Source organism: Oryza glaberrima, chromosome 3 (genome assembly GCF_000147395.1).
Source record: "Oryza glaberrima chromosome 3, OglaRS2, whole genome shotgun sequence".
NCBI classification, from domain to species: Eukaryota; Viridiplantae; Streptophyta; class Magnoliopsida; order Poales; family Poaceae; genus Oryza; species Oryza glaberrima.
Window position 1 is genome coordinate 31,759,771 of NC_068328.1, and position 20,895 is coordinate 31,780,665.

Below are 20,895 nucleotides of genomic sequence, written 5' to 3' on the forward strand. Positions count from 1 at the left end.
GCCGCTTCGAGATCCCACGCGTTCGTCTCTCTCTTCTTCTTCTTCTTCTTTCTCGCGCGGCCTCCAAATTCTCCAAAACCCTCGCGTTTTCCCGCGGCTTCGCTTCCGGGGAGAGGAGATTTTCAAAAATAAATTCCTCATCCACATCCTCCTCTTCCCCTAGCTTCTAGGCAGGGTCTCGTCTCGACTCCGAATCTTAGGGTTTCTCCTCCCCGCTCCCCGCCGCGGGCGCCATGGAGGCGGTGGTCGTCGACGCGGGGTCGAAGCTGCTCAAGGCCGGCATCGCCTTGCCCGACCAGTCCCCATCGCTGGTGAGCGGCCAGATCTCCCGCTCCTCTTGAGATTCCGTTGGTTATTTGAGAATTATCTGAGGTTTTTTGGGTTTGGTTTGGTTTTGGTTGGTTGGTTAGGTGATGCCGTCGAAGATGAAGTTGGAGGTAGAGGACGGTCAGATGGGCGACGGCGCGGTGGTGGAGGAGGTGGTGCAGCCGGTGGTGCGTGGCTTCGTCAAGGACTGGGACGCCATGGAGGACCTGCTCAACTACGTCCTGTACAGCAACATTGGGTGGGAGATTGGGGATGAGGGCCAGATCCTCTTCACAGAGCCGCTCTTCACACCCAAGGTGATAGGCTTCGTGGTTCATTTGAACGTGTTCATTGTTCTACGCTGTAAACCTGTTGATTTGGCTGATAACTGGTCCAAATTGATACTCATTACTTTACATGCCGAAATGTTAAGCTCCGAATTTTTAGGGTCATTTGGTATGTCTATGAGGTGCCCATAGCGAGTTTAAACACTTTGCGTCTAACTTGCTAGCTATAGTCTCTAGGCTAACTGCCATTATATGGTCGGATTTTGTCCTAAATTTATGTTTCAGTCAAACTCTTGTGCTATTTTTTGGTTATTTGTTGAATAGCTCAATTGTAAAGAAAATTCTAGTTTTGGACCAAATCGGTATATGCTCTGCGTTATAAAGTTTAAATCTAACTCGATTTTAACGTGCTATGTGCATTATAAAATATTTAAAATTTAAACATGTAATATTTAAACATGTCCTATTGACCATTGTTCATGCTTCTGCTCAAGCAATGTTTGTTAGCTAAGCTGCAGTTGTTCCTGCATATCATTTCAAAATTACGATTTACTGATAGATATGCTACCTGAATATCTTGCATTCCTTCTAGTGAATATTTTCCAGACATTGATATTGCACGAACGGGAATGGGTCCTTTGCTCCTTTTACTAGCATATTTAGACATTTCATGATTGTGTGTGATTGCAGTGCTGTATCTTGTGTTGCTCTATGTAATCTTGATGGTTGCATGAATCCATAGACCAAATAAATGTCAGTAGTTTCGAAAAGCCAAGCTGTGCTAAAGGGACCCTAAGTATGCTTCGCCGTTTTGAACTTCAATTCAAATTCTTTGTTACTACTTTACGAAGATTGTTTCATTTGACTTCGCTCATTATTTTTATTGTGAATGCGTTGATTTAACTATTATTCTGTTGTTTCAAATTTTGACAGCATGTTTCCTCATCTTTTGTTATGCTCTCTCCAGGCACTTCGGGAGCAACTGGCGCAACTTATGTTCGAAAAATTCAATGTTTCAGGCTTTTATGACTCTGAGCAGGCTGTATTGTCACTTTATGCAGTTGGACGCATTTCGGGCTGTACAGTGGACATTGGGCATGGGAAAATCGGTAATGTAACCCTACTTTTGTTTGAGCCAATATAGTAGTATGTTTTTCCTTTTAAATTTTGTGCTTATTTTTATTTGGCTAAAGATCATGCTTTGCTCTGCATTTTACTTCCTTATGCATGAACTCTTGCCATATAAGCAAAACTAAATTTCTCTGTGACCCAACCTTTTGTTTTAGGAAAAATGAATTGAAAAAACAACATATGTTGTTTGTTGTTCTGTTTGTATGCTTCTCTCTCTATATATTGTGTATTTGTGTGTGTTGAGAGGATGGAGGGGGGGGGGGGGCATAATTCCATACTGACAGAAATAAAAGGTACAACAGAATCAAATTCACCTAATGAATGCTTCTAAGTACAGAGAAGACAACTTTACAAGTGTAGCATATCTTATGTTCCTTGTGTAATGCTTGCATCCCTTTTGCTTCTTTCTACATTACTCCCTCCATTCCACTATACAAGGCTTTGGATGCAAAAACCAAGGAAGCTCCTATAACTGCCACAGAATTAGGGGGCTTTAAAACAACCAAAGCAAGCCGACGAATAGCGTTCACTGCATGCATGTGCATGGATGAGAATTACATGATTCAAAGAGGTGCCGCTGCAGCTGCCTTCAATGCATGCATGTGCATGAACGAGAATAACGGAGTCAAGGAGGTGCCGCTGCATCTGCCGCCCTATATTCTGGAACTTCTGAAAAACACAGTTAAGCGTTGTATAATGGAATGGAGGGAGTATTTATCTACTTTAGAGTAAAGCTGCACATATCGAAGGCTTGCTGGGAAAAAAGAATGATTTCCTTTTGAGCTCAAAAAATGTGCAACAACAAGTGCCGCCCAGTGATTAATGATGTTTGTGCATACACAGAACATCATACAAGGGTGACAGAAATCTTGTGTAATTGAAATGCTTAGGTTACTCTTCTTCCATTATTATTGTTCTACTCATTAAGGTAGTATACTTACCATGATTTTGTTTCAGATTTTTTTAAAATATTCATTTTTATCTTGCTATTTTCTGGCAGACTATTTTATCTTACTATTATTTTTCTGGCACACTAACTTAATGGGAATAACTGTGGAGTAACTCCAACCTCTTTTGTTGCAGGCATAGATAAACATTTATTTTATTTGTTAAAAGATTCCATTTAATTAACTAGATTCTGTAACACATCAGAGCAGGACACAGCAGTACAAAGCTGGCCCCAACGGATGTATATAAATAATTCAATTCCATCTGTAAACTGTATTTATGTTGTTCAGCATTGGCTGTGTGGTGTGTTTTGATAAACACCGTTTAGTTTCATAATGGTGGGGAAGCAGCAGTAGTTTTGGAGCTTAACGTTGTATTGACATCCTTTCTATTTTAACAGATATTGCTCCAGTTTGTGAAGGTGCTGTTCAGCACATAGCATCAAAGAGATTTGATATTGGAGGAACTGACTTGACAAACCTATTTGCGGAAGAACTCAAAAAATCTAACTCATCGGTAAACATTGATATTTCTGATGTTGAGCGGCTGAAAGAGCAGTATGCATGCTGTGCAGAAGATCAAATGGCCTTTGAAGCTATAGGAAGCTCATGCCGACCAGAAAGGCACACACTTCCAGATGGGCAGGTTGGTTATTGACTTGCTCTATATTGGTCTTTTCTATGTATAGTATAGGGCCCAGTATTGACTTTGTTTCTGTTAACTGTATGTGTTATGTGCAATCTGTCTCTTCATGAAATGCATGATAGCTGTATGTCTTAATCTGTTTTTGTTGATCACATATCTTGTTGGCTACTTATTGCTATGAATCTGTGCAAACCTATATTTCTGAACACTTCTTCCCCCAGGTTATAACAATTGAAAAAGAACGGTACATTGTTGGTGAAGCTTTATTTCAACCCCACATTTTGGGCTTAGAAGATTATGGAATTGTTCATCAGCTGGTTACAAGCGTCTCGAATGTCGCACCAGAGTACCATCGTCAGCTGCTTGAAAACACTATGTTATGTGGTGGCACTGCATCAATGACTGGTTAGTTAATGCTACTTTACGCTGTCGGATTCTTCAGTCTTTTACCTCACAAATAAAAGGCATATACATCAACTATTATTTGAGCATTTTTAGTCTTGCTATTTTGACATTGATAATATATATACATGTGAAGAGCATTATCATTCGGTATGAAAATTTGCATTCTGTATGAGACTTGTGGAGATGCAATTATCTGAGCCAGTATTGTAATGCTATTGGTTTATGATCCATGTGAGAATTACTATTGTTTGTTTCCTTGCTATGTTCCAGAGCAAAGAAATGGGACCACTATGGTAGTTTGTCCATTTGAGAACTCATGCTGTTGGACCTTGAACTTTTATTTGGAGGGAGAGAAACTGGGATCTTTTATTATATTAGGAAACCTCTTGTTCTGTTGTTGTCATTTTGAATTTTGTCAGCTGTCAATATTACACTGAATATGTGGTGGAAAATTTGTGTTTGGTTAGCGTCAAGAGTCTTACGATACTGCAGTCTGGTCACAGCAGTGCATATAATCAATATTTTAGTGAATACTTGCTTAAAATATGTTTTGGTCTGTATACGATTTGGTTTGGTGGCACTACTGTAGCTTTGCATTCATTAGTGCTTTCTTATGCTTGGTTGCAGATTGATTTAAATGGCTTTTCATTTCATGTCACCAAAACCATTTGAAACCAATTATTTAGTTAAGAGCCTTATAACTTAGTTTCAATTTCAAGGTATATAACCTCATGCTTTCACTTTCAAGGTTTTGAAGACAGGTTCCAGAGAGAAGCAAATCTGTCTGCTTCAGCAATCTGCCCATCTCTTGTAAAGGTAACCACCTCCCTCTCCCTTCATCCCAATTCCCCAGGTCCAACTCTGTTTGACCTTCATTAACCAAACACTCGTTCCTCCAGCCTCCAGAATATATGCCCGAGAACCTAGCTAGGTACTCGGCCTGGCTGGGCGGTGCAATATTGGCCAAGGTCGTTTTCCCGCAAAACCAGCACGTCACCAAGGGAGACTACGACGAGACTGGTCCATCCATCGTTCACAAGAAGTGCTTCTGAATAACAGCTCGCCTTGGAGGCATGAACACCTTGCACGGGTAGGTGCGCCCTTTACTGTTGCTGTCAAGTCTTAGTGCTTTCACCACCACGTGATTGGTACGGTTGTACGTGCGTGACCCTAACTCAAAGCCGGATTTGCCTTTCAGGGCGTGGATGCACGAATCTACAGTTTACTGGCATGTAGGGGCCTGCCTGCCCTGTGCTTCAACTCGCTGTACTAACTTCCTCTGAAGCTGCGGTTCTGAGCAATTCATTAGATTCGGTTGTGCCCGCGGCTGCCAGGTCCAGTTTAGATGGTGTTTGTTACACTTGTTACTAGCCATTCAGGATGCAGTAGAATCTAACATTGGCATCTATTTATTACAAGTTGTAGAGGATTGTACCTGGCAACGCTCGTAGGCTGCATTCGTTTGATTGTCCGTTCACCGAGCGTACGGAAATCAGTTCATTCTGTGATTCTCCCTTCCATTTGCTCTCTGAATTCTGTGTAGCTGTAGTGCTGTGTAGCAAACTACAAGAAAACAAAGCTTAGCTAGAAGCGGTATTGTTCTTCCAAGTTGATTGGCAATTTGAGCTGTTCTATGAGTAATTCCTGTCTGCCTTGTCGGATGTCTTCTTTTTTTAAAACTTTTCTGAAGGACAAGATGCAGCTTAAAGGTTGGCTACGAATCTTGCGCACCTATCCTTTTGGGGCCTTGGCGCCATGCAAACCATGAAAAGAACAACTGTAGTCTGAGATTGATTGCTGGGAAAATAAAAAGTTAAAAGTGATCTACACAACCTTTCAATCCAATGTCGTGATGTAATGGCACAACAATGCAGTACATCATATAGCTGCATTATTTAGCTTGGATTGTACTAATGCTGCAATTTGCAGGCATGGTCGTTGCATCAGGATTTTGATTTTGGATTGGTAACAGTAGCAAACGTGGCCTCCAACAAAGGCTGCCTACGGTCCAACAAAGGTGGTACTGGTAATAATTCTTGCAGATTAGGGTGGCCGCTTGTGATTGCGAGTAAGAGGCCAATGAAAGTGGCCGATCTTGTCTCTAATGGAAGCTAGCGTTCCCTTTGCCATTAAGCTGCTCTCCCGTGTCATTCTTCCGCGATTAAGACCCGCCCCGTCATGTGGGTTTTGTCCTATCAACCAGATGCGTCTTAAGTCGCTGTCGGGCTATCGAGCCATTAGGACGGTGCTGATCGATGGTACAAAACATTTGCTAAGCAAATTTCAGAGGTCGTACGAAGGAAGAAAAAAGGAAAAATAGAAAAAGGCCGTGTGACAAACTGGCTCGTGACCCGTTTGACATTGCTGTCTAGCTAGTCCCTACTCCCTCCGTCACAAAAAAAAGAAAAAAAGACAAACCCTGAGTTTTCGTGTCCAACTTTGACCGTTCGTCTTATATGAAATTTTTTTATAATTCGTATTTTCATTGTTGTTAGATGATAAAACATGATTAATATTTTATGCGTGACTTGTCTTTTTAATTTTTTTCATAATTTTTTCAAATAAGACGGACGGTCAAACGTTGGGCACGGAAACCAGAGATTATCTTTTTTTGGGACGGAGGGAGTATGTCTTAATTTCACGTGAAAAAAAAATAATGCGGGATTCATGATATATCAATCGATCAACTAAGCTAGATCTGTTTGGCAAATAATGTAATGGTTAATCAGCGAGTAACAATAATTAACTAATATTCTTTCTCTTCATTCCACAATATATTTATCTTTAGAGCTTTTCAGAGGAGAGGTGAAATTAAATGAGGAATAATTGTGATCGATTGAGATTAAAAGTAGGTAGAGAAATAGATATAATTCAAAACAAAATGCAAATGGTAGGAGAAATTGTATTTTGTAATGGAGGAAGTACACCCATTAGCTATGTGTATTTTAGATAATGGGAAGCCGGTCCTTCGCTTTTAACAGACAACCAGTTATTACAGAGCTTGAATAACATAAGTCTAAATTAATCATGCATCCCTAATTATGACATGAGAAGCATAAAAGGCACCAACAAGAATCATATATAGTACTCCCAGTTCTAGTATATTTGACGTTTTACTTCCTGTCCATTGTCCCATAATGTGTTTTAGCCAGGAGCATAGACATGGGGCCGGCGCAGCAGTGTACGATTTAAATTTTACTAATCGGGTTATCATGAACAGAAGCTCATCCATGATTCCACCGTGGCAGGAACAGCATGTATATTCTTGGTTTGAAATGACTACTTATCATGGTTATTCAAAGTGATTAGTACTCCAATTAGAGCTACATGGTAATTTTTTATCTAAGCTTAGTTTGGCTCAACTATGCTAGAACGTCCAGTATTCTAGGCAAGAGGAAGTATATCCCTAAGCTGTGTGCATAGCCGTTGGAATGAAATGGTAAAAGCGTGGAATGCAAAGGGCTGACATTGGTGTGTCAGGCAGAGCCGAGGTGAGGGACGCAGGGAACATGGATACCCACAGGGAGTCGACAAGGGGGTCTCGGTCGACAAGCGCTGAAGCGCGGAAGCAAAGGGGGAAACGGGCGAGCAGAGGGGGACAAGCGCAACGGGCCGCGCCTCTCTCGCTCGCTCCGCTCCGTATCGCGGTCCATCTCAATCAGCATCCGCGCCGCGCATCGCATCGCATCGCATCGCTGGGTTTGTTGGATAGCGACCGCCCCGCGAATCTGCCCGATAGCGGCGTGCGTGCGTGCGTGCGTGCACGGGCGCCCCACGTACGTACGTGTCGTTGATACGCTTCTGCTACGTATGCCGCCGCCCGCGCGCGCGCGGCTCGCTCACCTACGCGCCCCGCGCGCCGCGCGCTGCGCCTTGCCTTCTACACGACGAGTCGACGACGACGGATCGGATCGTACGCCAGTAAGGTAGACAGCGCGCGCGCAACACGGCGACATGCCGGCTAAACCTGAACCCCGGATCGGTCCTTCCCCGCGCGACCGCGGGAGTACGTACTACGCGGCGCCCCTGGTTGGCGGTGGGCGCGTACGTACGGTGGCTCGGCAGGATATATGCATGCATGGGATGGGATGGGATGGGATGGGAGGAGGATTTTTGTTGGGATTTTCATTTGAATCAAAGAAGGCCTTATTACACCCACCATGAACAGTCACACGCTTTCTTTTTCTTTTTTTAATGAATCGGCGAGCCGCTAATTTCATTGAATATAGGAGAAGAAAACTGTACAGTGTAAAGGAAAAGAAAAAAACTCAGGACCTTTGGCCCTAGTCAACTAAGGAACAAGCCAATTTCTCAGATGATGCGCGCCTGCTAAGGCCCATGTCTTGGTCTCTTCCTTGATTTTTGTCACAAGACCACTCGGTGGGAGCTCCTTATGCTGGAATGTTCTGCGAATTCTTTCGTTCCAACAGTCACACGTTTTTCATCATGCGCATGTTTTTGATCAACAGTCACACGTTTTTCATCCTGCGCATGTTTTTGATCAAGATTAGAGGCTAGTGTGTCGGGGAGATTGAGACCGAGAGAAAGATCATCAATTTACTCTAGGGCTGAGCTCCCTTTTTTTTATCTTTGCGTTCAAGGGAATTGTGGGCAGCTCCAAAAGAAACGAATTTGGGCACCACCAATCACGACGTGTAGTTAAGTACGTAAAATTTTAACGCAAATTAAATCGCAATGATCGTGCGTAGATAATGGGTGGAAACGGTCCTTCGCATGGTCTTTCCTCACTGAGAGATCAAATTTCCAAGACCCGGAACTTCTCTAAGGCCTAGCCCAGCTAAATTAACACATCTCGGTAGCAATTTCATCTACTTGAAACAAAGTCATTGGAGTACTGTTGCAAATTATCATTTGATTACAATGATAAATTAAATATTTTGAGAAATAAACCGAACAAGTGGTTTAACCAATGCAACGCAAAGCAAACAATCCAATGAAGTAACTATAAAAGGGGTTACATGTATGATGTAGAGAGTACTAGTGTACTACCACACATCTAAATTTGAATTCCAAATGAGATTGAGCCCGGCCGCTAGCTGCATGCCTGCAAGCAGCACTAGGAGTAGGAAAACAAAATCTCGTTTGTTTTGCCCAATTGGCAGCCGTATCAATCTTTGGTACTGTTTTGGGGAGCTTATCCCAGCTGCAGCTTTTATCAAAAACTGCTTCTGCAAGAAGCTGCCCTAAACAGTCCACAACTTCTTTACAGGTTCTGAAAAATGAACTAAGAAACCAGAAGTTGGAGAAGCTAGGTTTCAGAGCTTTTTCAGATTCTCAGAAGCTGGCTACCAAACAGCTGCTTCTCAGAGTTTAAAGCTACCCAAACATTATCCATGCAACCAATTCCAAAGTAAAAAAAGAAAAAGAAAAAATGCACCCATGGTCACGGGGGTCATGCAGCGAAGTGTGGTTAAAAAGCCAAGCCATATACTAGGTGCGTGCATGCAGCAGCGAAGAGAGAAAGAGAGCGAGAGAGCGAGAGAGACAGTGGGTGACCCACACCCAAGCGCCTTGGTCCACCACAGGGGAATACAGGGAATCCGGCTCCCGGCCAAGCGCTGCCGGACAAACCCTCCCGTCCGTCTCACAAAGAAAGCCATCTCCTTCGCAAAGCAGCAAAAAACCCAGCCACACTGTACACAGAGATGTTGTCAGATGTGTTGCACGCAATCGCAATTTTTGTACTAGTAGCCAACAAGGCTTTGCAGCACACATCACGCACAAAAAGCTTACATACCATAGCTTCTCTCGACGTACATACAAGAGAGCATACATGCATATATACAATCCACGCAACATTTTTATATGCATTTTCCGTGCCCACTGGTGATCACCACACAAGCTAGCACAAATATATATTTTTTAGAACACAATACAAACACAGTTGCTGATAGGGCATGCACACTCATTTCTATAAATGCACACACGATGCATCCTACTTCCTACCCCCATGAGTATCTAAAACTGGGCTAGCATATCTTGAGATTGACGAAATCACCAAGTGCGTCTCGCTGTCGACGGATGCGTCGTCTACAACTTGAAATAATGTGTCAAATTTAGGGCGTGTTTAGATCCAAAGTTTGGATCCAAACTTCAGTACTTTTCCATCACATCAACCTGTCATACACACACAACTTTTCAGTCACATCATCTCCAATTTCAACTAAAATCCAAACTTTGGATCCAACTAAACATAGCCTTAGAACTTAAATTTAGGTAAATTGGTTCTGCCACAGGAAATCTAACCATTTTAATTGCGCTCACTTCGCTATCCCAAAGATATTTGACAAGAGAGAGAGGGAGAATGAGAAGGGTCTCTCCCTCTCTTGGCCTCACCTCCTGACACAGTGCCAGCTATAGGGCTCACACTGTGTAGGGTTTTCACCTCATGCTTGGGGGCGTCATCGCCGCTTTATTCCAATCCTTGTAGCCATGCGGCTTGTGCATGTATATATGGATGGATCGGGAAGCCGAGCTTCTGTGTGGCGCTAGCTTGATGAACGATGAGCTACTACTACTACTACTAGTGGCAGCAGCAGTTGCTGCATGCTAGTAGCTTGGAGGAGCGTGCAATGTGCGCGCATGTGTGCCTGTGTGAGATTGGATGGGACGGGAGGGGAATAGGGCACTTTGAGGCAGAGCTCTCTCTATGCTTTGCTTTGCTTGCAGCTGCAGCTATTTATAGGGGCGGGCAACAAGAAGCTTGTCTTCCTCCCCATCCTGCACATCTCCAAAGCTCTCTTCTCACCAAACAGACATGTAGTACGAACGCCATTGTTCATCTTGTACTACTTTCTGTGTGTGTGTGTAGTTGTGTACTGTCTCTTCTTCTTCTTCTTCTTCTTGTTTCTCCAGCTGCCATCTCCATCACAATGTCATGCCAGCTGAGCTCTTGGCTTTGGTGGAGTAGTAGTAGTTGTGTTGATGTACATATATAGGAGTTGTTGTTGTCTTCTCTTCTCTTCTCCAAGTGTTCTGGGCTTTGAGTCTAGCATTGGGGTGTGTGTGTGAGATGAGCACTGCAGTGTTGAAAGAAGGGAATGCATGGCATATTGGCAAGGATGCAGAAGGTTTGGAAGCTGAAAAGCAAAAAAGAGGTGAAAAAAAGGGGATATGCCTGGCTCCCTGTATGCCACTCGCGTAGCTGCCAAACTCAGTTGAAACAACTGCCTTCTCCCGGCGAGATTCAGGCATTGTGTTCGTACGTTTGGCTCTACTGCGGATGGCGTGCGAGGAGCCAAGCATGACCGTCTCTCTCTGTCTCTATCTCTCTCTCATTGACTCATTGTGTGTGCTCACTTAAGATTACACGCTTAATTAAACCTGATAAACATGGATCATACGGTAGTTTATACTGCCGTTTTAGTAGTCTTATTAGTTCTTATTACAATTAGTCTCTTTTAATTAGTTATGCGCTTGGTTATGGTTTCTTATTAGTTTGATGAGTAGTTATGCTTAATACATATCGCATGCATTTTATTTTTCGCTTGTGTGTGACGCTGTCATGATTTGCAGTAAGTGAGCAAACCTGTGTATATAGTGTGTACTAATAGTTCTCTGGTTGATTACACATCTGCATGCAGTCACTTGGTGAGCAACTTCTCTGAAAAAAATTATTGACAGCCTAGCTAGTTTGTTTCATGTACTGTTTGCCACCTTTTTCTGATGCATGGTAGTGCTGACTGCTGACATAAATGCATGCATGTACAATTGTTGTCATGGTTTTCTATCTTGATCTGATTAGGAGAGGTTAGATTATGGTAGATGCATGAGCTGACCTGTGTGTACGATTGATATCATGGTCTTATATCTTGATTTCAAGTGACTGATCATGCATGCCAATTGATTACGCAATTATGCATGTGTATATGTATGTATTAGTTTCAGATCCTTGGCGTTTGATGGAGTGCTCTCTTAAATCTTAATTTTGTCTTGCCCATCTTAGAGAGTTCGAGATGAGATGGTAGATTGTTCAGCCCTATATAATATAGGACTGTATATCTTATCTGTAGGGTTTATTTGTAGTTGTTGGTCATTTGGCATATATATATATATATGAGTGTATGAAGGTGGTCAGTTGGTGTCATATAATTATGTATATAGGTTTTATAAATTTAGAAATAATTCATCAATTAATTTACCTTATATTTCATACTTATAACATATTTAATGTAATAAGTTGCAACGATAACGAACGAATATGATGCTAGTCCAAGAAAATATATATAATACCTGCATTTCAGAAAATCTTGAGCCTTTCTTCTTTTTTCCTTTTGGGCAGCGCTTGGACTCGTTTGCTCTTTGGGCCTAGTCAATTGGGCTGGGAATTTTCAGGCCCCTAGTTTAATTTCTCCAACACCTGCAGTACATAATGCATACTCTGTCAATTATGTACAAAATTATCTAAAATTAACTACAAAATTATGTACTAATAAACTTAGCTTCGGTCATAAGCTTAAAAGGCAAATGATGGAAAAGTAATAAACTTATTATTTTAAAAATAAAAATCCTACGCTTCCTACAACTTGCAGTCACGGTCAACACGAAACGAATATCCCCAAAACACAAACAAGTTACAAGTCCTTAAACTGGAGTAATACTCAAGGAAAAGGAGATGTCAGTCACGGTCACAGCCTCACAGGAAAACGATCCCAACTCCGACTCACGCTCACGGCTCATGTTGTTGCGGTGTTCCCAACGACGATATTCCGTATCAACTCGGATTCTTTCTTCTGAAACTGAAACGGACATCGGCACTCAGCGCCGATCGAGTTCGAATCCTACACCCGTATCCACCCCTATATACGCAGCGCGCCTCGCCGCCTCCAAACCCCACAGCGAAAACTGATCACCAACCCACCAAACAGAGTTCGCAGCCGCCGCCGAGAACTCACGCACGTAGCAGCAGCCGCCGAGGAGGAGAGCGCCGCGCCGGCCATGGAGGACTGGGTCGTCCTCAGCGACAGCGACGGCGACAGCGTGGAGCTCCACGACGGCAGCGAGAGCAGCTTCGCGGTCGTGCACGAGAACGCCGAGATATCTGACGCGGCAGAGAGCAACTGTGGCCACGTCGACTCCAAGATCGCCGCCGCCAAGGACACGACCTTCTCCGGCGAGGAGGACTTGGATGATGAGACCGACGATGACATTGAATGCTTTGATGATGAAATCTTCGACGACGAGGAAGAATTGGATGATGATGATGAGAGCCTCGACGACGATGACATTGAATGCTATGATGTAGAGGACAAGATCTGCGAGGAGAACCCGGATGATGAAATCTTCGATGATGAGGAAGAAATCGACTGCGAGGAGGACCTGGATGATGATGATGATGATTGTGAGAGCCTTGACGACGATGACATTGAATGCTTTGATGCAGAGGACATAATTTGCGAGGAGAACCCGGACGATGAAATCATGTCCCACTTATTAACCTAGCTAGTACCAATATAGCCACGTACATCCCATGTGCAGCTCCTGCAAAAAGAGACAAAAATAGTGATGTTATATCTCCAATCAAGTAGTTTACAGGCATACCCAGTTAGTGAAATTCTTTTTCAAAAAAGAAAAGGAACCCAGTTAGTAAATTATCACGAAGAAATTAGATGATAGACTATATATAATTATTCGTGGTGCTTCTCATCGTCTGAGAAAGCTAGAATCTTTGACAGTAGTTTTATGTGTGGTTTGGTGGCACCCGAGTTTTCAGTAGAGAACGATTGATCAAGCACCTTTCTTAGAAATTATCTGGATGCCTTCCACTCCTAGTAGGAGGGCAATGCAATTCTCAAACATTTCTCACCCAGCTACACTCAAGCACATCACAGCTTGTTGTTCTATCAGTGTACAACACGACAGCGTCTTCTTCTCTCACTTCTCAGTTATCAGGCATTAGACAAGGTATTTGATGAATCAGATTCAGAGGATGAGGTGAGAAGCAGCCATGAATGAGGCCATGTATATATAGAGAAGATGGCTGGCCTGTTGGCTGCATGTTAGTTGTCATTAGTTGTCAGAGATCGAAGAAGAGTTTAAGCAGAGTTGGTATAGGATCGAATTGATGAAAAAAGTTTCAGAAAAGAGCTAGCATTGTTGAAATTACAGTAACCGTTGCTCCTTTTATTTTGTGCTCGTTTTCCTTTTGGGCATGGCTAATTGGGCATTTTCATGCTATTTTAATTTCTCAAACACCCGAATAGCTGCATATGAATACTCTGCCAAAAGAACTGCAACTATTTTCTTTTTCTAAGAACTGTACATCCTTCTCTTCGTATTTGAGACGAACTCTAGTACTAAAAACATTCGTTAATGCTAGCTTTATCTGTGCAATCAACCACAAATGTTTACTCATCTCGCTACAAGTTTTTGCAACGACGAGATCATCCTGCTCAACCGTAGTTTCTTCCAATAATCCCAAAATGGCCGAGTCTAATCCAGCAAATCCCCAATCCTGATCAACTCGTCTAGTTATGAAAAAACAAGCTAAAACGTCTGTTCCAGAGTCTAGCTTGGATTCAAGAACTGAACCTGATCGGTAGTATGGACTGTATCATGCGATTGACTCTCAGCATCAATCAAGCTATAATGCTATATCCTCCTGCTAGGGCCACAAGGCATTTTGTACCTCAGATAGACGTTTGGTTCCGCGTTCCTGCATAGCATGACCTAGGAAACTGAAAACATCTAGTACTGACATGAACGGTCGGTAACCAAATTCCTAAACTCCATCAACCATCCTACCCTTGTGTAAGGGATTTAGTTGGTCCTGCATAAAAGAAAAATGATGTAATTACATCGTCAATCGAACAGTTCATAGGCAAAAAAGTTTAGTAAAATTATCAGACATGAACATAAGACAAACTAGAATCTTGGTGCTTCGATCGCTCCGGTTTTTTTGACGTGCTACTTACTATTACCATTCATGGAACATAATTTTTTTTCTTTTTGCATGCTGTTGCTTGAAAATTACGAATGCCCTTGAAGATGATGGTGTACACCAATACACCATACAAAAACCAAATTACTTCATCCCCAAAAGGTGCCAAATCGAAGTCTCCAATGAGTTTTTTGCACCATGTATGAAAGTTCAAAATTTTCAACATGATGAAATGCACTTCCAAATGCTGTTTGGCGACAAGGACACCCAATATTTAGTAGAGACAAATTGATCAAGTACCTTTCTCACAGATTCTCCAGATGCCTTGCATTCCTAAGGAGGCCAGTTGAAAACAAAGCCATTTCTCACACCAGCTGCAGTCGAGCATTACACTGCATTGTTGCTCTATCAGTGTACAAAGTGACAGTGTCTTCTTCTCTGGTATTGATGGATCAAATTCAGTGACCTCTAGAACCAGCCGTGTATATATAGAGAGAAGGCGAATGGCCTGCTGGCTGCATGTTAGCTGTCAGAGAACTCGTGTATGTGTCGAGGTCGCAATAACCTTGTTTGTTGTACAAATGTAATTGAGGCACCCTTTCTTCTTAATAAAAAATCGGACGTGTAAAGAACAAAGGTGCAAGCGTGGAGAACACCTCGGTGGGTGGTTTCGTGTTAATTCAGAAGCCTCAAAAACGGGCTGATCACAAGTACATGCATATATACAGCCGGCAGGGTTGTTGAGCTCATCTCCTAATACAGAGGGATAACAGCAAACTCTATCTAGAGCTAACAACCCTATCCAAACCATATGAAACAATATTTCACGTAAATCCTAACACTCCCCCTCAATCTCAACCTACCAGGTTCAGATTGTTTCTAAACATCTCCATCTGCCTTACTGTCAAGGTCTTGGTAAAGCCATTTGCAACTTGATCTTTAGATGAGACATACTCTACCTCAAGTAACTTGCGAGCAACTCGTTCTCTAACAAAATGATAATCCACCTCTATATGCTTTGTTCTGGCATGAAAAACTGGATTTGCTGTTAAGTATTTAGCTCCAATATTATCACACCATACCTTAGCGGCTCTAGGCCCTTTTACACCAAGTTCCTGAAGTAATGTTTGTATCCACATAATTTCCGCTGTTGCATTTGCCAACGCCTTGTATTCAGCTTCAGTACTTGATCTAGAAACTGTAGCTTGTTTTCGTGCACTCCAAGATACAAGGTTGGGTCCTACAAAAACAACAAATCCTCCGGTGGATCTTCTGTCATCAAGACAGCCTGCCCAATCTGCATCAGTAAATGCACTAACAAGCAAAGAACTAGACTTGTTAATCTGTAGACCAAGTTTCACAGTATGTTTTATATACCTCAATATCCTTTTTACCGCTGCCCAATGATCTGTAGTTGGAGCATGTAAATACTGACATACCTTGTTTACTGAAAATGATATATCCGGTCTTGTCAATGTCAAATACTGCAATGCTCCAACTATGCTGCGGTACTGAGTGCTATCATTGGGACCAAGGAGAGCTCCCCCTTGACTTGACAACTTTTCAGAGATGGACAGAGGTGTATTCACTGGTTTACAGTCACTCATACCTACCCTTCTTAGGACATCTGAGGCATACTTTTCCTGTGTTAGCACTAGCCCATCATTTACCTTTTTAACCTCAATTCCTAGGAAGAAGTGAAGATCTCCCAAATCCTTCGGTGCAAACTCCTGATTCAAATCCTGCAGAAGAGCTGAGGTGGCCTTTTCGGAAGAGCTAGCCACAATAATGTCATCAACATATACAAGCATAAACATAGTAACTCCATTCTTATAATAGAAAAACAGAGATGTATCTGATTTTGATGACACAAACCCCAGCTCATTCAACTTTGTACTTACCCTCGAGTACCAGGCCCTAGGTGCCTGTTTCAATCCATACAATGCCTTATCTAGTTTGCACACATAGTTAAGTGCCTTAGATTTTACATATCCTGGTGGCTGTCTCATATACACCTCTTCTTCTAGAACTCCATGCAAGAAGGCATTTTGAACATCTAACTGACGAAGACTCCAACCTTTAGAAGCTGCTAAGGATAGAACAGTTCTTATGGTTGCAGCTTTAACAACTAGGCTAAAGGTATCTTCATAATCTATGCCATACCTCTGCTTGAAACCCTTTGCAACCAATCTACCCTTGTATCTATCTAAACTCCCATCAGCCTTTCTTTTAATTTTATAGACCCACTTACAGTACATAATATTAATTCCCTTTTTAGGAGGAACTAAATGCCATGTTTCATTTTTCATTAATGCATAATATTCTTTGTCCATGGCCTCTTTCCAGTTCCTATCTCCTAGAGCCTCAGCTAGGTTCTGTGGTTCCCCAGATGATGTAAAACAACCATATTTGACTGTGCCATCAGTATAAATTTTCTCTTTTCTAATCCCACTTTGGAGTCTAGTTTTTGGTCTAGCATTAATCTCACCTTGCTCTGTTGCAGCGATAACCTCCGGAGCCGCAGACGATCCTGCCGCATCATGATGAGGCCCTGGCGATGTGTCACCTCCGAGCTGGTGGTGGCTTGCGATGGAGCGGGAACTCGCACGGGAGCTCTGTACAGCCGACGATGTGGCGGCTGCTGGTTCGGTGACGGTCGCAGGTTGCTCAGGGGCCTGCACGGTGCGCCGCTGATCAGTACGAGACGGCGATTCTGCCGCCACTTCTGTTTCTGCTGTGTGTACCCCGGTAGATGCACCAGGATGAATTCCATCAGGTTGCTCTGCATTAATTTCTGCATTGTTGTCGCTAGCATCTGTGTCATCTGTAGCATCATTCTCAAAAGAGGAATCAGTAACAACAGGTAGGATATTATGCATATGATCATTGCTATGTGCTACTCCCCCTTGATCAGATGCATGCGATGTAAGATCAGCAGGAAGAAGGGAAATTTCACCATGTAGACGCGCTCCAGCATTTGGCTGAAGCTTGTAGAAAGGAAACTCCTGTTCATCAAAGGTGACATCACGGGAAATATAGACTCGACCGGTTGCCACTTCTAAGCACTTAAACCCCTTATGTAAATTGCTAAAACCGAGAAAGACACATTGTTTGGACCGGAATTGCAATTTGTGAGTATTGTAGGGATGAAGATTAGGTCAACAAGCACAACCAAAAGTTCGAAGAGATTTATAATCAGGTTGTTGGTGAAAAAGGCGTGCAAGAGGTGTGTCAAAGTCAATCACTTTTCTAGGCAAGCGATTAATGAGATAAGTGGCTGCAAGAAAAGCTTCGTCCTAAAATTTCAAAGGCATAGATGCATGAGCAAAGAGAGATAGCCCAATCTCAACAATATGACGGTGTTTCCGTTCAACGGCACCATTTTGTTGATGGGTATGAGGGCACGACACTTGATGTGCTATGCCAATTTGCTTAAAGAAGAAATTCAATTTTTGATACTCTCCTCCCCAATCTGTTTGCATGCCTAGAATCTTACGATTAAATTGTCTCTCAACCATGCTTTGGAACTCTTTAAATTTCTCAAAAACTTCAGACTTAAATTTAAGAAAGTAGATCCACACAAATTTACTATAATCATCAATAAAACTCACATAATAGCGCTTGGCTCCAACGGAATCAGAGGCAGGACCCCATACATCTGAATGAATAAGTTCCAAAGGATTACTAGAGACACTAAAAGACTTAGGAAATGGCAACTGATGAGACTTTCCCTGTTGACAAGCATCACAAACAGACTCACTAGGAGACTCATTGCTACAAGGCAATTTATTTTGATTAATAACCCTAAGAACAATGGGCTTTGAGGCATGCCCTAGACGACCATGCCATCGCTCGAACGATGGCGGAGCGATGGCATCACAGCAAAGACTTGTTTTATTGGATCTCCGGCAGGCAAAGGGTAGAGACCGCGCCAACATGGTCCTTCAAGAATTGTCCTCCTCTTGACCTTGTCCTTAATCAAAAAAATACTTTTGATGAATCTCAAGGAATGCATAATTATCAGCAACAAGTCTATGAACTGAAACAAGATTTTTTTGATGCCTTAGGAACATGCAAAATATTTTTAAGATGGAGGGGACGGCTAGATGTAGGCACATAGGAATGACCAATATGCTGTGTATCCATACCTTCACCACTAGCTGTGTGGATTTGGTCGGTGCCCTTGTACTTCTCCCGTGTGGTCAGCTTGTCCAGCTGCCCGGTGATGTGGTCGGTTGCCCCGGTGTCAACATACCAATTGGTGTCAACACCGTAAGCGTGCGTCGCAGCGCCTCCTAGCTTCTCATCGGGGACGTAGTTCTCGTCGTAGCGGTGCCAGCAGTCCGCCGCCACATGCCCTTTCTTGTGACAGACTTGGCAGGTGGGTCTGTTGTCAGTGCCGCCGCGTCCATTGCCACGGCCGCCGCTGCCGCCGCCGCTGCGTCCAGCGCCGCGGCCGCGAGGGTTGCCGCCACCACGTCCCTGATTTCCGCCGCCACGGTTTCCACTCGTAGCAGCGCACGCCGTTCGGATCTTCACCCTGTTTTCAAAGCCAAGAAGATGTGAGTAGACCTCTGCAACAGTGACAGATGCATTCTTGGCGACGAGGGCTTCCACCATTGGATCAAACTCTGAATCAAGACCATTAATAATGTAAGCAACAAGTTCTTCATCATCTATTGGCTTTCCTGTTGTAGCAATTTCGTCACCGAGAGCACGCATCTTGCTGACGTACTCGGTGACAGTCGATTGGCCCTTCTGAGTGGTGGTGAGAGCCAATCTGACGTTGATCGCGCCTGCGCGAGATCGTGTCGAGAACGTGTTCTCGATCGTCTTCCATGCCGCAGCTGCCGTCGGTGCGCTTGCGACTTGCGACAGAATCTCCCTGGTCAGAGAGGAGAACAGAAAAACCAAGGACCTGTTGGTCCGTGGCAAACCATTCGCCATACGCCAGGTTTGGGACTCTGACGGTCTTCTCTCCTTTTTCTCCTTCCTTCTGCTCAAGCTCGGCTTCTGGTGGAATGGATGTTCCGAGGACATGGCCCTCCAGTCGCGTGCCCCTTAGGGCTGTGAGAACTTGCGCCGACCAGAGGGAGTGATTTTGCTAGGTGAGTTTCTCAGAAACTTGGACGCCGAACAAAGGATTTGCAAAAGCGGTGGAGGAGGAGGAACTCGCCATGAGATCTAATATAGATGGAGTTTTTGCTCTGATACCATGTAAAGAACAGAGGTGCAAGCGTGGAGAACACCTCGGTGGGTGGTTTCGTGTTAATTCAGAAGCCTCAAAAACGGGCTGATCACAAGTACATGCATATATACAGCCGGCAGGGTTGTTGAGCTCATCTCCTAATACGGAGGGATAACAGCAAACTCTATTTAGAGCTAACAACCCTATCCAAACCATATGAAACAATATTTCACGTAAATTCTAACAGGACGGCGTTTCTTCCGCCATCCCAGCGAAAAAAAAAGAGAGAACACGTGTATGTTTTGGCTGTGTATATCTTTTATGTATACAGAGGTTGGACTAATGAAAATCCATAATTAAAACATTGTTAGCTGTCAGAGATGGAAGAAGAGTGTAAGCAGACTTGATAGCAAATGATGGAAAAAATTTCAGAAACAGCAAATGTAGCAAAGCTGAGATTTTCTTTATCTTTAATTGTATTGACACAACCCCCTGATTTGTATCCCAACTCGTGCAAGTTTATATGCAGTACATTCGCATTAATTCCATATTTCAATTTCACCATCCGATCGAGCAAGAAGACCAATAACTGATGAACTACCGCAGAAGCACATGCATCGAAGGCCCCTGCAACTGCAAACGTGAGTCTTTGCCAAATTTCCAGTGTGGTTAAGCCAATGAGTTTACTTTCTTGCACGCCACTGATCACAATTCACAACACCATCAGCTAGCATCTACCGAGCCCGAGTGCTTCGTGCGTGTGTGTTCGCTTGTCCATAGCCGATAGAAATCGGAGGCAACTCCGGCTTTCCGATTCTGGATTTCTTCTGAAACTGAAACGGACATCGACACAGCTGACAGCGCCGAGTTCGAATCCTACCCCCGTATAATTCCACCCCTATATACGCAGCGCGTCTCGCCGCCTCGAACCTCACAGCGAATTTTGATCACCACCCCACCAACCAGAGTTCACCACGATCGGTTCGATACTTTGATCTACGCACGAGCGCCTCCGCCGAGAACTCACGCACGCAGCAGCCGCCGCCGAGGAGGTGGAGGAGAGCGCCACGCCGGCCATGGAGGAC

The 20,895-nt window shown here is 43.4% G+C and overlaps 2 protein-coding genes across 3 annotated transcripts; both read left to right on the plus strand.

Annotated features, from left to right (window-relative positions):
• The first annotated feature begins 8 nt into the window (after positions 1-8).
• On the plus strand, positions 9-5,363 carry LOC127767459 (actin-related protein 7). 2 transcript variants are annotated; one of them, XM_052292808.1, is made up of 8 exons: positions 9-311; positions 411-623; positions 1,561-1,702; positions 3,073-3,317; positions 3,539-3,722; positions 4,471-4,538; positions 4,622-4,816; positions 4,921-5,363. In XM_052292808.1, exons 1-7 carry the CDS (start codon positions 234-236, stop codon positions 4,772-4,774), a joined length of 1,083 nt encoding a protein of 360 aa, XP_052148768.1. In that variant the 5' UTR covers positions 9-233; the 3' UTR covers positions 4,775-4,816; positions 4,921-5,363. The 2 variants fall into 2 exon arrangements, with proteins under 2 accessions (XP_052148768.1, XP_052148767.1); XM_052292807.1 differs by having other exon boundaries at positions 10-311; positions 4,622-4,812.
• A 7,317-nt stretch (positions 5,364-12,680) lies between these two features.
• Positions 12,681-13,184, plus strand: LOC127766415 (uncharacterized). The gene has a single exon (XM_052291456.1). It carries the CDS (start codon positions 12,681-12,683, stop codon positions 13,182-13,184), a length of 504 nt encoding a protein of 167 aa, XP_052147416.1.
• The last annotated feature ends 7,711 nt before the right edge of the window (positions 13,185-20,895 follow it).

What these genes read in the sequence shown, in the direction of transcription:
- LOC127766415 (XM_052291456.1), top strand. Translation starts at nt 12,681, where the DNA reads ATGGAGGACTGGGTCGTCCTCAGCGACAGCGACGGCGACAGCGTGGAG.
- LOC127767459 (XM_052292808.1), top strand. Translation starts at nt 234, where the DNA reads ATGGAGGCGGTGGTCGTCGACGCGGGGTCGAAGCTGCTCAAGGCCGGC. An exon ending in CATTGGGCATGGGAAAATCG is followed by an intron (nt 1,703 to 3,072) that starts GTAATGTAACCC and finishes CTATTTTAACAG; the next exon opens with ATATTGCTCCAGTTTGTGAA. An exon ending in ACACACTTCCAGATGGGCAG is followed by an intron (nt 3,318 to 3,538) that starts GTTGGTTATTGA and finishes TTCTTCCCCCAG; the next exon opens with GTTATAACAATTGAAAAAGA.